Source organism: Myxozyma melibiosi, assembly GCF_037950935.1.
Source record: "Myxozyma melibiosi strain Phaff 52-87 chromosome Unknown BZA70scaffold_6, whole genome shotgun sequence".
NCBI classification, from domain to species: Eukaryota; Fungi; Ascomycota; class Lipomycetes; order Lipomycetales; family Lipomycetaceae; genus Myxozyma; species Myxozyma melibiosi.
In genome coordinates, this window is record NW_027042920.1 from 380,171 (window position 1) to 393,566 (window position 13,396).

At 48.5% G+C, this 13,396-nt stretch overlaps 6 protein-coding genes across 6 annotated transcripts; 3 read left to right on the forward strand and 3 right to left on the reverse strand.

Moving 5' to 3' along the window:
• Positions 1-61: 61 nt before the first annotated feature.
• On the reverse strand, positions 62-2,200 carry BZA70DRAFT_279019 (uncharacterized protein; the record flags this gene model as incomplete). The annotated part of the gene is made up of 6 exons (XM_064912700.1): positions 62-875; positions 942-1,113; positions 1,186-1,227; positions 1,292-1,332; positions 1,395-1,696; positions 1,876-2,200. Coding segments are annotated over 6 exons (1,298 nt in total), but the record flags the coding sequence as incomplete, so codon positions are not given.
• Positions 2,201-2,219: 19 nt separating this feature from the next.
• On the forward strand, positions 2,220-3,077 carry BZA70DRAFT_172583 (uncharacterized protein). The gene is made up of 2 exons (XM_064909871.1): positions 2,220-2,472; positions 2,536-3,077. Exons 1-2 carry the CDS (start codon positions 2,303-2,305, stop codon positions 3,062-3,064), a joined length of 699 nt encoding a protein of 232 aa, XP_064768108.1. The 5' UTR covers positions 2,220-2,302; the 3' UTR covers positions 3,065-3,077.
• Positions 3,078-3,829: 752 nt separating this feature from the next.
• BZA70DRAFT_267613 (uncharacterized protein) lies at positions 3,830-5,120 on the forward strand (the record flags this gene model as incomplete). The annotated part of the gene is made up of 3 exons (XM_064911117.1): positions 3,830-4,355; positions 4,413-4,951; positions 5,013-5,120. 3 exons carry the CDS (start codon positions 3,830-3,832, stop codon positions 5,118-5,120), a joined length of 1,173 nt encoding a protein of 390 aa, XP_064768109.1.
• BZA70DRAFT_172592 (type II pantothenate kinase) lies at positions 5,040-7,341 on the reverse strand. The gene is made up of 7 exons (XM_064909872.1): positions 6,945-7,341; positions 6,523-6,859; positions 6,335-6,438; positions 6,200-6,277; positions 5,759-6,129; positions 5,498-5,698; positions 5,040-5,438 (listed from the first exon to the last, which is right to left on the reverse strand). Exons 1-7 carry the CDS (start codon positions 7,161-7,163, stop codon positions 5,372-5,374), a joined length of 1,377 nt encoding a protein of 458 aa, XP_064768110.1. The 5' UTR covers positions 7,164-7,341; the 3' UTR covers positions 5,040-5,371.
• Positions 7,342-8,473: 1,132 nt separating this feature from the next.
• BZA70DRAFT_172599 (sphingosine-1-phosphate phosphohydrolase) lies at positions 8,474-10,983 on the forward strand. The gene is made up of 4 exons (XM_064909873.1): positions 8,474-9,097; positions 9,182-9,306; positions 9,365-9,424; positions 9,485-10,983. Exons 1-4 carry the CDS (start codon positions 8,900-8,902, stop codon positions 10,572-10,574), a joined length of 1,473 nt encoding a protein of 490 aa, XP_064768111.1. The 5' UTR covers positions 8,474-8,899; the 3' UTR covers positions 10,575-10,983.
• Positions 10,984-11,355: 372 nt separating this feature from the next.
• Positions 11,356-13,312, reverse strand: BZA70DRAFT_279028 (uncharacterized protein). The gene has a single exon (XM_064912701.1). The coding sequence runs from the start codon at positions 13,039-13,041 to the stop codon at positions 11,392-11,394; it is 1,650 nt and encodes a 549-aa protein (XP_064768112.1). The 5' UTR covers positions 13,042-13,312; the 3' UTR covers positions 11,356-11,391.
• Positions 13,313-13,396: the final 84 nt, after the last annotated feature.

The following is a 13,396-nucleotide window of genomic DNA, read 5'->3' on the forward strand; positions in this document are numbered from 1 at the left end:
CTCACCCACTACGTTCCCGATTGTCCCAACCGAGCTATGTTTAAAAAGCACCATACATATTCGGTGTAAACGCTGGCCAGAATTTTTAGCTAGTGACTATAACAAACTAGATAATATTAACTAAAACAGTAGAAAAAATAAAACTCAACCATCATTACTAATTTACACAAGAGAGAGAGAGACGTAACTAATAAGACAACTGAAACGCTGGTAAAACAAGATATAAGCAGAAGGTACGCACGTTTCCGGCATAATCGAGGCCACTCTGCGCGCTTGGGAGATTATAACAAACATAAAATAAAAGCTGAAAAAAAGTGGAAGAGAACCAAAAGAAAGTGAATGACGGGAGAAAACAGCCAAACGATCAACCCACAAAGAAACTCAAGAAATACAAAGACATCATTCACACGACTGCATCATCCACCACAACCTATAACACCATTCTCATTGCATAACTATTTACGACGAGAAGCCGCCTCAGTCACCTTTGGATCAATAGGAATCTTAGAGTCGTCGCGTCCAACAAGCTGACTCGAAGCATCGTAAAATACATTAACATTAGTGGCATCCGGGCCGCCGGTGGTGTCAACCAAATCAGCACCGGAAAACAAAGCATTGCTCTGGTCAACTTCATTAGCCCACTCGCCGTTGCTCAGCAGATCCATGTCGAGCGGTGTGCCCTCTGGCATTTGCTCGACTTGCGCGGTGCGGGACTGACTGCGCGCGGCGGCAGAAGTCTTAGGTCGCGTTTTGAAGCCGGCAGCGGCGTACTTATCGGGAAAAGCATTGCGGAACCGATCTCTCAAATCGGTACTTCTCCGCTCAAATAGATGCAGCTCCTCATCCTTCTGAATCTTTGACCATGATGGGCCGTGCTATATCAACAACAGCATTCGTCAGCAAGAGCAAATCTTGAAACCACCCGGACCAAATGAACTGACCTTTAAGAATCCAGCTAGAAGACGTCGGTCTTCTTCGGGTGTAAAGCTTCGTCGCTCTTTACGGTTAACCTTGGGCAGTTGATTGGGCAATGGAGCGCGCTGGCGTCTTCCACCATGCGTTGTCGCATTGGGATACAGTCGCCGATATTCGTCCGGGAAATAAGTGCGGAATCTATAAAACATCAGAATACTTCTGTTGGACTAAGGCGCCGATACCAATTATAATATCTTCAGATGTACGAACCTGTCTTTGAGATCGACTGCCGATCGATTATTGAACGAAAACCTTTAAAACGCTACTGTCAGCCTCTAGAATCGCATAGTATCCAATCCACCAGATATTGCCGTACCTTGGGTCCTGGAGGATCTTCTTCCAGTTACCCACGCCGTGCTATAGGAAAGAGTTAGCATCCGAGCAGAAACGTGTGGAAAGACAGGATAGCGTCTTCGTACATCATTGCAACCTCTGAGAAGATCATTAGTCTCGGCCTCACTCCATGTCGTACGTGTTTTTCGCTTCTGAGGAGCGGGAATCAACAGCAGGGATTGCGGTTGCTCCTGGTGGATGATCATTTGCTGATTAGCCTGCGCGTGAGCCATGGGATTCTGCGGCTGACCCTGTTGCATTTGTTGCTGTGACTGCTGTTGTTGGTGCTGCATTTGCTGGTGCTGCAGTTGACTCTGCTGCTGGAGCGCAAGATGCTGCTCCGTCTTCATAGTCGGTGCCTTGCGCTTTCGACTGCTGGGTTGAACGGCTGAATCGTCCGGGAAGAGAACAAGTTAGTAATCTCATATCACCACTGGCTATTTGCCACCCTCGGCAGTCGAGATCCAGCATCACTGCCGCCAATCTCGTCGACACTCGCATGTCTTCCAAGGAAATGACGCGCGAAAAGAAAACACGACGCGAGAAATCATGAAAAGAAACACGTACCAGCCGCGGCGGCCGCGACGAGGTCCTGGGGAATCTGGTCCGCAGCGAACGCGCCCGCGAGATCTTGACTGGTCATTGCGTGCGCGGTCGGCATGCCCTGGCTGGCGTAGGCATTGGAGGAGCGGGCGGGAGGCATTTGCGGCGGGTTCGAACGGCAATGAAGCGTGAAGTCTGGACGCGATGAGATTTGTTTACTTTGTGGTTTAGGTGATGCTCGGAGGGCGAGGGTAGTGACTGGTGAGGAAGGGAAAGGGGAGGAAGTCGGGTACGGGTTGGTTGGAGTGAGGAGACCTTCTGGGAGGGTTGGTGAGCGGGGTTTGTGCATTTATGCTGGATGACGTAATAGATGACGTAACAGATTGACAGTCATCTTCGATTCTTCCCAGCGTCGGGCATCGTGCTCGCAGGCTTGCCTATCCACCTTATCATGGTCGGGGCCTCCTCTTCGAAGCGGGCGGCACAGAAAGTGGACGAGAGTGATTCTGAGGAGGACGTTTTTGTCCGTCTGCTTCTGAAGGAACAGAAGGCTGCGAACGCGAATCCTCCTCCCACGAAATCGAGAAACGCCGTAGTCGACGCGTTTATCGGCAAATCAAAGTATGTTGTCTGCACCTGAGCTTCGATGAAGCCGGTTTCGAGCTAACGGTAGTGATCTTAAAGGAATCAGAATGGTCTTAAACCAAACACAGCGTTTTTGAATCGCATAGTGCAAGACACGAACTCTCACAATCATGCCTTGCTTAAGAAAGAAGCTCTGGATGCGGTCGCCAAACTACGTGATTTCAACAAGGCAAATCCGATAGCAAACGATCTCTCCCGCAGTGAGCGAGCACCAATTACATTTGAGAAGGCGCGCGAATTTCCCCAGCGAGCAGCCGCCGAAAGATCTACTCCATCAGCTGCTCGAATATCTAGCGATGAATCAAGACCTGGATACATCTCAGATGAAAGCATACCTTCATCGAACGAGAGCCATGAGCGAAGTAGAATGGATGCGCATAGATCAAAACGAAGGAAGGCACTCAAGAGTGAACATGAGTCTGAACATAGTGAAGAGAGGAGCAGATCTGATCGCAGACGTCATCACTCTACAGCTCGACTCGAGCGACCCTCTGACGATGGGTATGACGCGCAAAGAAATTACGTTAAATTTATGACTCATGACTCTGACAACTCATACAATCAATAGGGACACGCAACAGGAAAATCATAAGTCAAAAGACTCGCGCAATTCTGGATCTGAGACCTCTCATCGAACTCGCCATCATCACCATCATCGTCACTCTCGACACCATAGCAGTGATCGTGCAGACAGAGACAGGGGAGCATCTGACAGACATAGCGACAAACACACACACAAAGAGAGTCACCGTCATCATCATCATTCTAGTGACCGGCATCGCGAGAAAGATGAAAGACATCGCCATAGCAGAACATATACAGCCGAAGAAACTTTGCGATCCGCAAAAGAAGGGAGCCGGTACGACGACAATGAACAGCATGCTTCTCGAAGTAAACGATAGTACCTTTTGAGAGGAGGAGAATTCTACAGACACATTGCCAGGCTTATATCACCCAACTGCCGGGAGCAGTACTTGGCCTGTGAATCCATTGGCTCCGTCAATACTGGGTAGATCTATAGAGGAAAGCCACCGCTATGGATCAACCACCAATTACATGTATCATATTTTTGTATTATATATTTTCAAGATTTTGACATTACAATATGCATATCAGCCCAGCTATATATGACGATATCCGCAGTCGTAGTTTAGCCGAAAGTAGGTGGGAGGCTTTGTTTACCCTAGCCTTAATTAAATGTAAACAAACGAATCAAAATAAACACATGCGCGTCGCGCGGGTCTCCCAGCAAACACATCATCACCCTCAAGGAAACAAAGAAACCAACAACTACATTCTGATTGAAAAAAAGCCATAGCACCAGAAATAGAGAATGTCAGTCGCAGTGAACGAACCAGTTGACATACCCGCCGACTTTATTGCCAACAACCGCACTATCCTCTCATCATTCAACGACGCAGACTTCAGTTTTTTAAAGCAGGAGCATGAGTTCAAAACATGGCCGAATCGAAGCCAGTACTCTGCATTGGGTAGTCCTGGTCATACAGTGACGCAGAATAACGCAACCACGGAGACAAACACTGGACTCTTGGATCGGTCTAACCCCGCGGCGATCGAGTTCGAACTGAAAGATTACAAGGAGCTATTTTCGAAACTGAAGGTCACCTACCTTGAACAAGAGACAAAGGAAGCATTTTTAAGAATTATCTTGGAGGATGATGAGGAGGATGGAGAAGAGGCAAATGGAAAAGAGCTGAAATTGTGGAAAATCGGACAGAAGGAGATTGATGAAGTCACAGAGCGAAATGCCGAGCTGAAAGCTGTCTTGGTAGATAAGAAGAAGAGCTTACAGACTACTTCTGACGAGATTTCGAAACTTGTTGAGGATATCTGTAAAAGTGAGAATACTGATTTTGTAGTAATACTGGATATTTTGTTTACTGACACTTTCATAGGATATGAGACGCTGAAGGCTGAGGTCACCGAATCAGAGCAGCTACTACTCGAGCTCGAGGATATGAAGAAAGAGCTCCAAGAGCTTGAGAAATCAGAAGAAGAACCAAAGGAATCACACGAGACTCTTTCTTTGAAGGAGACCAACGAGCTATACGTCGGGCTCAAACTTCAAGAGATGGAATTAGACGATGACATCAAGAATCTGAGAGACGTTTCGATTCCCCAGAAAACGCAGGAGCTCGAAAGGCTTACAAAAGAATTGACCGATCTCACGAAGCTGAAAAGTCAGCTTGACGAGGCGGCCGAGTTGGCGGTGAAAGTTCGCCAGTCTGAGCTGAAGGAGGGAAAACTCGTTGAGAAGGAGAATCAAGCGAGATGGTACACCGAGGTGTACGGCATTGTCTGCGCACTGTTCAATATCGATGATGTACAGATTGATAAAGCGGCAGAGCAGGTTATGGTTGCTGGAAAGGACTCAAAGCAGCGCGAGTTAGAGGTGAACCTGATGTTTACCAAAGGACGATTCTATAATGCGACGGTAAGCGAGTTCGCAAATGTGCCCCCTAACTCTGTCAGCTAACGAACAATCTCACTCATAGATTTCCACTTCTGCACCAGTTGATATCAAGAACGCAGTGGACAAGGCAGTTAAGACTAATAGTGTACAAGTGTTCATGGAAGAGCTGCGAGCTACTCTTGACGCGTGAATGAGATACAAATATTAGAGATGCAGGGCAGCAGATTTATACTCAGATATGCAGACTACTATAATGAACAAGATCATAATTGCGAAAAGCTATGTACAGCAAAAATCCTCTATCAAATCACAAATCCCAGGAGAACATAGCTTTACACGTGAGGTAATAAGAATATGCAGAAAACAACAAAACAAAAAGAACAAAAATTAATACACCTCTATCAGATACCCAGAAACATTCTATCTCAAAGCAAAAATATCTCATAGTTCGGCGGCCTTTCGAACATCCTCCATGGAGTTTTTGCGACCCCATCCAGTCGGTTGACGTCTAAAATACGAAGAAATAAGTATCTGGAGAATGAGTTCGACACAAGAACAGATACGTACTTCAAAAATGCGCCTACAGCACCGAGGTACCCTTCATGCCGCAGAAAATACGCTTTCTTCTCGCCGTTTGACCAAAAATTGATGGCATAGGATAAGGTGTTCATGGTTTGTGGATGGCCTCTGATGAATGAGCCGCCAAAGTAAATGTGTTGCAAATTGTATCTCTGGGCTTGGAGATATGCGATTTGACCAATGTTGTTACTAGCAAGTGTTAGCCTAAATTATTCTTCGTAATATGATGAAAAAAAATCATAATGATACCTAATTGCGTAGAGCAGGCTTCGACTGATATCCTCGGCCTTGAACCGAGCAGGTGTTGAAAACTCGGCACCTTCTTCTTCGCCATTCTCTTCAATCTCGTCCTGATCTCCTTCTATTCTGATGCTGCTTCCGGTAGAATCGCTGATCTCGACACCGTCTGTTGACTGCAGTCTCTTCTTGAACACCTTGCCGAAGCTGCTGGCGATGGTCGACGACTTGAGACCTATACGATCGTAGCCTGTGCCGTATATATCACCGACTAGCATGTCGACGTTTGAATTGTCTCCCTTGGATGCCATTAGAAGCATATCATCGAATGATTTGGCTCCAGTGAGCAGTGACAAAAGACCCCAAAGGGTACCACCTCCGAGCTAATGATTGATCAATGTTAGTCATATCTTATCTATGATTAATTGTGTCATTTACAGCAAAAAGACTTACAGATGAGCCCCCAATTCGCACAAACTGTCGTGGTCCAGAAACCATAATCATACTGACACCCGAACCAATGTTCACCAACTATATGCAGATTGTTAGACGCTATCATACCTTGCACGTGAGTGTGTAGGAACTTACCAGATAGGGATAGATATCCGGTTTGGCACTGACGAATGACATGGGATTTTGCTCGCTGTATGTAAACACCTCAAATGGGATTTCAGTTATAAAGAAGTCAAGACCTGGATATTGAGTTCGTTAGATATGCTCAGGTAGACGCGGAATAGAAAAGACTATGACTAGACCGAGAAAAGATGGATACATACCGACTATCAGACATTCCATCTCGTCTTCCTGCCATATCTCAACATCCAATTCCTTTCGCAGCCTGTCGTAAAACTTGTAGGCACCGCCGCCAGTAGCCATGATGTATATTTGCTTCTTTTCGCTAGCGGCGTCCGCGACCTGGTTGGCGTCGCCATTGATTGACGAGGTCTCCGACGACGAGCCAGAGATCGATTGCCGCTTGACGGAAATCAACTTTGACATAAATCCAATCAAGTCACTGATTTTCTCGGTCTCAAACATGGCAAAATTAATTCTGCCTCCTATACTGTCATCGTCACGTGTAAAATAGACAAGCTTGGCTAGCGAACCACCAATCTAGTAAAAAACATTAGTCAGGTTCGTGCTGCTCCCGCTCACCGGAGAATAGCATATTCAGCTATCGAAAAACACAGGTACTCACATCAACAGCGATATGTGAGACGTCAGCGGTGTGGTGAGGGAGAACGATATCTCTGTTATGAGTTTTGCGGCCCGCACCGCTAATGACAGCAGCTGAGCCCGGTAACGGGATAGCGTTCGGGGAAATCGAAGAGGCAGGCTCGTCGTCGACTATGAAAGCGCCTTCGACATTGATGCGGATAGAGCCCGGGTACGGGATTCGTCGCGGAGAGGACGGCATGGCCAGATGCAAGGCCGAGAGGGTTGTACAGCCCGTTGACGAGACTTGCTGGGCGCGACAGGGAGGAGAGTCTGAGCTAGTGAAACGGACCGACGACAACGCAGATAGGTCCTCTAGAGCAGTAGCATGTGCAGCCGGGAACCCAGACTGAACAAATGGTCAGAAGAATGGAGAGAGACGACAGACTGGTCGCGTACGAAAGACGGTTAATACGTCTTGTTGGGCGGTGGTGGGGTCTGCTAGGCCCGTCTGACCGAGCTTTCCTGGGGATATTAGTCCAAAATAGTATAAGGCTATTGACCCGTGCGCGTGGCTCCACAAGAACCGTTCCCTCGGCTCCCGCGTAGATTTCAGTTTTACATGCGGCGTGCTTCTCCCATCTGCCGAAACACCTTATGTGCCGTTATATAAGACCTTGGTCTGACTCGTATAACCTGTTCAGTACTTTTCGGCTGCCGATATTGCGCAGAGGGGTGTGGAAGTTTGTCTGACCAGACTGATAGACCGAGCAGACTTTGATAGGCTCTGACCGTCCAGCAATGTTTGGTCATACTACAACTAGATCAGCTGCGCGGTTTCGGAATTGTCATCATTATCGTGAGCCTGCTGCAGCTCGCCAGCTCCTCGGGCAGTTTCCATCGTGAGAGGTTTGAAGACTCAAGATTTATTAAATGGAATGCCCTGCCGGTACGGAGGGAGATAGTCGAATGCTTCGGTCGCGCTCATGTCTGCTCGTCTACAAGAGCACTCTGTATCGAGAAGCTAAACGTTTTACTCTACAGCATGGTTGGAACTGTTCATCCACCTCTACTCCAGCTCTTGTTAGATCCATTGATGCAATTGGGTTGAAATGAAGCGTGACTTGCAGATCCAGCAGATGACAATTTGAGACGACGATTAGTCCAACTACGGCGCCATACAAAGCCGACCGATACCTCCAGTCGTAGACATACAATATGCGACGGACGACGAGGCAGAGCCCTGCAAAGAAGTTCGACGAGACATTCAATATCTGACTATAAGTGAGCTTCTTCGAGGTATTGACAGCCACTAGGTTGACGCGGCCGGGGAAGGTTCTGCGGTTGACGATGCAGGTAGCTGCTCAGTGGCAGTTGCGAGGTAGCCAGGGTCTGTCTCGATGAAACTCAGACCAAAAAGAAGCTGAGCAGGTCCGTCTACGTAACTAATATCCTCATCCCCTCGATGATATAAAGCAGCACAGCAGCACATCTCTGGTGACGCGAAGTAGTCGTAGGCCGAGTGGGAGCAATAAAACCCTTTTCCAACCTCAACTGCACCGCGCAAAACGACGACGCGGCTGGCCCATTCTCCACGCTGCACACCGCACCCAGCACATCCGCCCGCTCTGTCTGTCTGAATTCGCCTCTCCTGCTGACCTCTCTGCCGGTTCAGCCAGAGCAGAAGTATCTTTGACCGACAAAGGCATATCCAACTCCCGGCCGTCCCTTGTTGCGGCGGCGCAATCCCCGTTATCCGAGCTTAGGCTTTCTCGGCGATTAGTTTGCACAGTCGAGTCTCCCGAGACCCCGACCGAGTGTGCCCTATCTGTCCTGCGCTCTCTTCGCCATCAATCGATCTAGCTTGATGCTGAGCCTTCTCCGGGTTCAGTATTAGTTAATTGACCCATCAGTAAAGTCTCTAGTCAGATACGATACGAACCCGATCACCGAACGCAGCTGCTCCCTATCCTCTCTGGCTTTGCCAATCAGATCCATATGTCACGAAGCCTTTTGGAAGATGTCAAGGCGAAGTTAGCGGATAACGTGGAGGGATATTCTTCGGTCAACTTCAAAGATGCGGGCAACAGGAGTCGGGATCATTACAAGTCCAGTATGAGTCCCCGGCGGTTTATGTTCCGTCAGACCCTGCTGCCTCTCGTTCGATGGGAAACCGCCTATCTTGCAAAGTTCCAGGTTCGTTGCTCCGATTCTCCCATTCAGCTTCGAGCATGTGAACCACCCAATTTGTCGTTTGCTAACTGGTACCGTGATATACAGAAAGCATGTAGAAGCAAGTTCTGGGACGATTACTTTGCATTCTCTGCTAATCTTGGAGCGCACACTTTTTTTGTCATCATGCTGCCGACACCTTTCTGGTTCGGATACGCTCAATTGGCGCGAACGTGAGCACAAAGTGCGATTTGCATGATGCAGCGGAAGATCCTGACTGATTTTTTATAGACTGGTGTATGTTCTTGCAGCGGGTGTTGTATTTAGTGGAATGCTAAAAGACTACTTCTGGTGCGTTACAATTGTGCTTATACAATCGCAGTAACTTTTGTGTACTGACAGTCTGCGCAGCCTTCCGCGACCTTTATCGCCTCCCCTTCATCGAATTACCATGTCCGGCTCCGCTGCTCTGGAATATGGATGTCCTAGTACGCATTCAGCAAATGCAGTAGCGGCGGCGCTGGCAATCATGTACTATGCCTATGACAACCAAGACGGAGTCTCCACATCTTCGCTCCTGATTCTCCGGGTGCTAATGTGGATATACATTGTGAGCATTCTTGTTGGCAGACTGTACTGCGGAATGCATGGGTTTTTGGACGTCATCGTTGGTTCCCTCGTTGGAGTGGTCGTATTTTGGGGTCGCTGGCTTCTCAAGGAGCGCATTGACGAGTTCATCATCACCCCCGGTCCTTTGGTACCGCTTGTCATCACTCCTATAATATTGATACTAATCAGGGTTCATCCCGAGCCAGTTGATCCGTGTCCATGCTTCGAGGACAGCGTCGCGTTTTCGGGCGTCGTCCTCGGCGTGGACTTGGCGCTCTGGCATTCCTGGGATAAACCATGGATGGGACAGGACCTGTATCCCGGATATTTACCCTACAGCTACGCACACTGTGGGATAATAAAATCGGTTCTACGCGTGGTCTTGGGAGTCACTTGCATCTTCCTCTGGCGAGCGGTGATGAAGAAGTCGCTCCACACAGTACTTCCCCCTCTTTTCCGCTTCATCGAGCGGATCGGTCTTTCGATGCCACGTGTATTCTTCCTGCGTGCATCGGAGTACAACAAAGTCCCCGGCTCGATCCCGGACACAACGCTCGTCAACGCGACCGAGATTCCGTCGTTGATCGGGAACATCAAGCGCGGCCGCTCAGACTCGGTCGGCCCGCAAAGCCCGGCTGATATGTACGAAACCATGGCGTACCGCGACGAGCGCCAACGCCGACGATCGCTTGAAGGTGCAGGCAAAGACGCACCGCTCCCACCTTCGAAAGAAGAGCTCGAGGAGTTGGACGAGTACCAGCTCTTCCTACAGATCCGGCCTCCCAGAGTACAGTACGATGTTGAGGTCATCACAAAGCTGGTTGTGTACTCTGGTATCGGCTGGATCGGAGTCGAGGGATGCGCGATCATGTATTATTATCTCAATCTATAATGAACGAAAAGGGCTTCTGTCCGTCCTTTGTCTTTGAAGTGAGCGAAGAGGTCAAGCTATAGATACGGAAAGAAAAGAGAAATTGAAAATTCTTGTAGATTTGGTTTTGTGCATCGGCATTCATATGAGCTATTACTATCTTTCCTTTCCTTTTTTTCTTCTTTTTTCACCTTTTATCAATCCACTTCTGCTTTTCCAAACTTGTCATATCTTTGTACCCTTTTGCATCAGAGCGAGAAACAGAACGCACATCCTCCATCTTGTCTTTCTCAGTTTTTCAACACCTCTTCTTCACTTTTTCTTATGCGCAACGAAACTGTAAAATACTATCCACTTTTCCTTCGTTCCCGGTTTAGCTGTTTTTTTTCTTCCAATTTTCCACTTACTTTTGTCGGCCGGTCTTCGTATTTTTATCTTTTTATTCTCGAATTACTTCAGTAACTTTAGCGCAACTGTTGATGTTACCGCTCAGCCGTATCTTTTCCTATTCCAGGATCATTCTCTTTGTGTGTTTGTTTTTTTCCAAAAAAGCATCATAATTACATTACACGCGAAATGATTCATCAGGCACCTCGCCGCGTAGGTGAATTAGGAAATATGCTATGTATTCAAAGGTTTACAAGATGGGTACATTTATAAATACACCTGCCATGCTCCAACCAATGTGACATTGATAACGACAAAAAGACAAAACAAAAACGCCGATTTATTTTCCATGGTGAATATTCGCTGGATATGATGACTGTGGTATATAGTTTGGTGCTGTGATGTTGATGGTCACATCACGTCTCGTCGGGCCTGTATGGAGATAAAACAGTTAGCAACGTATGCCAGAGCACTGAGCAACAATAAATGGAAAACATACAAACTCGAGCAGTTTACTCAAAAAGTCATGTTTGGTCGCCATATTGACGATTTCGCCCATAAGCTTGAGATCGCCCCTGCGCTCGGCGGTCTTGAGCATCCAAAAACAGCAGTCGGGATTTGCTTTGACCAGTCCGCGCGAGTCCATATTCTGCAGTGTCTCCCACGCGGCGAGGGCGAGATCCTCGTTGTGCATCATGTACGCGAAGCGGATCTCTACGCGGATCGTGTCGAGCGTGGGCTTGTATCCCCGACGGATGTACTCCTCTCTGAAAGAGTCGTAGATCTGCGGCGTGCGGAGTTTGATGCATGCGTTCATCAGCGCGTTGACCACGGCTTTGTTTTCGAAAATCTCGGCCATGACGTCGTTCTCGACAGAGTCCATTCGTGACTGCCGAAGGACGGCGCCAAAGGCCAGTTCGATGATCCAGGGGTTACCCGAGTCAACAGCGGCTTTCATCAGACTGATGACCACGTCGGGCGTGGCCATGAACCCGAGCTCGAGCATTGATTCGAACGCAATGAGCGCCGCCAGTGTTAGATTTTGAACAATCGCCAGCCGCCGGATGATCGTTGCAAAAGTCTCGCGATTAGGCGCATGAGAGGACTTCTGGAAGGTTTTGGCCAGCCGCCGCAGAAGCAGCGGGCCGCCCGTGTTCTTCACGACGTCGTTCACAGACTTGTTGAGTAGTGCCGCGTTGCTGTCGATCAGCTTCGGCATGGGCCACCTGTTGACGTTCTTCTCCATCTCTTCCACCATCGTTTTCATGAATTTGACACTGTTCTGTGATAACTCGCTGGCCTTGAGCTTCTGCAGCGGAACGTTTTCCCGAATAAGTTTTCGGTATAATAACCGGTCTGACCTTGACAGCATAGCCTCCACCGCAAGTTTGTTCCATCGCGATTCGAAAAGCGTCTGTTGCTCTCGAAACACATCAGTCAGGCTGCTTGGAAGTAACGACTCGGTCTTGAGCCTATATCCTGCTGTATATGATGGCCTCAGTATACTCGATCTCCGCTCGAATATCCTCTTCCACTGTTCCAAAAACTGCACCTGCTCGCAATGTATCTGTTCTCGACTTTTAAGAATCACCCTCCGCTGGTACGGCATCCACATGCTATCCTTTGCGACTTTCTTGACCGCGTCTCCGATTATACTCGTGTTGTACAAAACGTCAAACTTGTACGCCAATTTCTGCACCACTTTCGCCATCCTCGCTTCCACGCCTTTCCTTTTCACGGCCTGAGAAGTAGCATCGGTAGCAACGGTAATAGCAGAAGTAGCAGCAGCCGACGCGGAACTATCAGCGGACGCGACTTTAGACGTGAACTCCTGAACCTTTGCGACCGAACCCGGCGAACTCGCTATTTTCTGTGATATCTTTGCGCTCAAATCCGGCAGCGCCAACGCACCCACTGCCGCAGACGCAACAACCGCCATCGACGACGAGAACCTGCTTGTCCCAGCTCTGGACCACCACTGCCTTCCTCTCCCATCATCACCACCACCACCACCACTTCTCGGTCGCGGTCGTGGAGCCGCCGCTCCTCTGAACGGAGCGGCGACTATCCTTGTAAATAGATTGCCTATCAGCCAAAGCATATAGCCTGTCGCTCCGTTAACATGTGTCGATTCGGCGAATCTGTCGATGAAGGAGAAGGAAGAGGAGAAGTCGCAGGCGTAGTTGACGGTGTGCGCAGCGAGATGTCGAGCGCTTCCCTTTTCGCGCACTTCTCACACGCCCCGATGTTCTCTACTCCAAAGCACACAAACTCTCAAATCTTCACAAATCCAACAGCTTTTCTCAAAACTTCCTGTTTGTTCCAGCAAGCAATTGCCCGTCTCTTAGTCCTTTGAACGTCGTGATGAAAACTATCCTAAAATCTCATGATTGGCTTCGACAGCGCGAATGAACAAAACTCTACCGTCGGTAGGTGTTGTACCCCAACCCTCTCGT

Bases quoted from the DNA above. Each gene is read 5' to 3' on its own strand.
- BZA70DRAFT_172583 (XM_064909871.1), top strand. From the start codon at position 2,303: ATGGTCGGGGCCTCCTCTTCGAAGCGGGCGGCACAGAAAGTGGACGAG. The intron at 2,473-2,535 runs GTATGTTGTCTG...GTGATCTTAAAG, and splicing joins GCGTTTATCGGCAAATCAAA to GAATCAGAATGGTCTTAAAC.
- BZA70DRAFT_172592 (XM_064909872.1), bottom strand. From the start codon at position 7,163: ATGCCGTCCTCTCCGCGACGAATCCCGTACCCGGGCTCTATCCGCATC. The intron at 6,439-6,522 runs GTATGTATCCAT...CTCAATATCCAG, and splicing joins GATGGAATGTCTGATAGTCG to GTCTTGACTTCTTTATAACT. The intron at 5,439-5,497 runs GTACGTATCTGT...TTCGTATTTTAG, and splicing joins GCTGTAGGCGCATTTTTGAA to ACGTCAACCGACTGGATGGG.
- BZA70DRAFT_172599 (XM_064909873.1), top strand. From the start codon at position 8,900: ATGTCACGAAGCCTTTTGGAAGATGTCAAGGCGAAGTTAGCGGATAAC. The intron at 9,307-9,364 runs GTGAGCACAAAG...GATTTTTTATAG, and splicing joins TACGCTCAATTGGCGCGAAC to ACTGGTGTATGTTCTTGCAG. The intron at 9,425-9,484 runs GTGCGTTACAAT...CAGTCTGCGCAG, and splicing joins ATGCTAAAAGACTACTTCTG to CCTTCCGCGACCTTTATCGC.
- BZA70DRAFT_279028 (XM_064912701.1), bottom strand. From the start codon at position 13,041: ATGCTTTGGCTGATAGGCAATCTATTTACAAGGATAGTCGCCGCTCCG.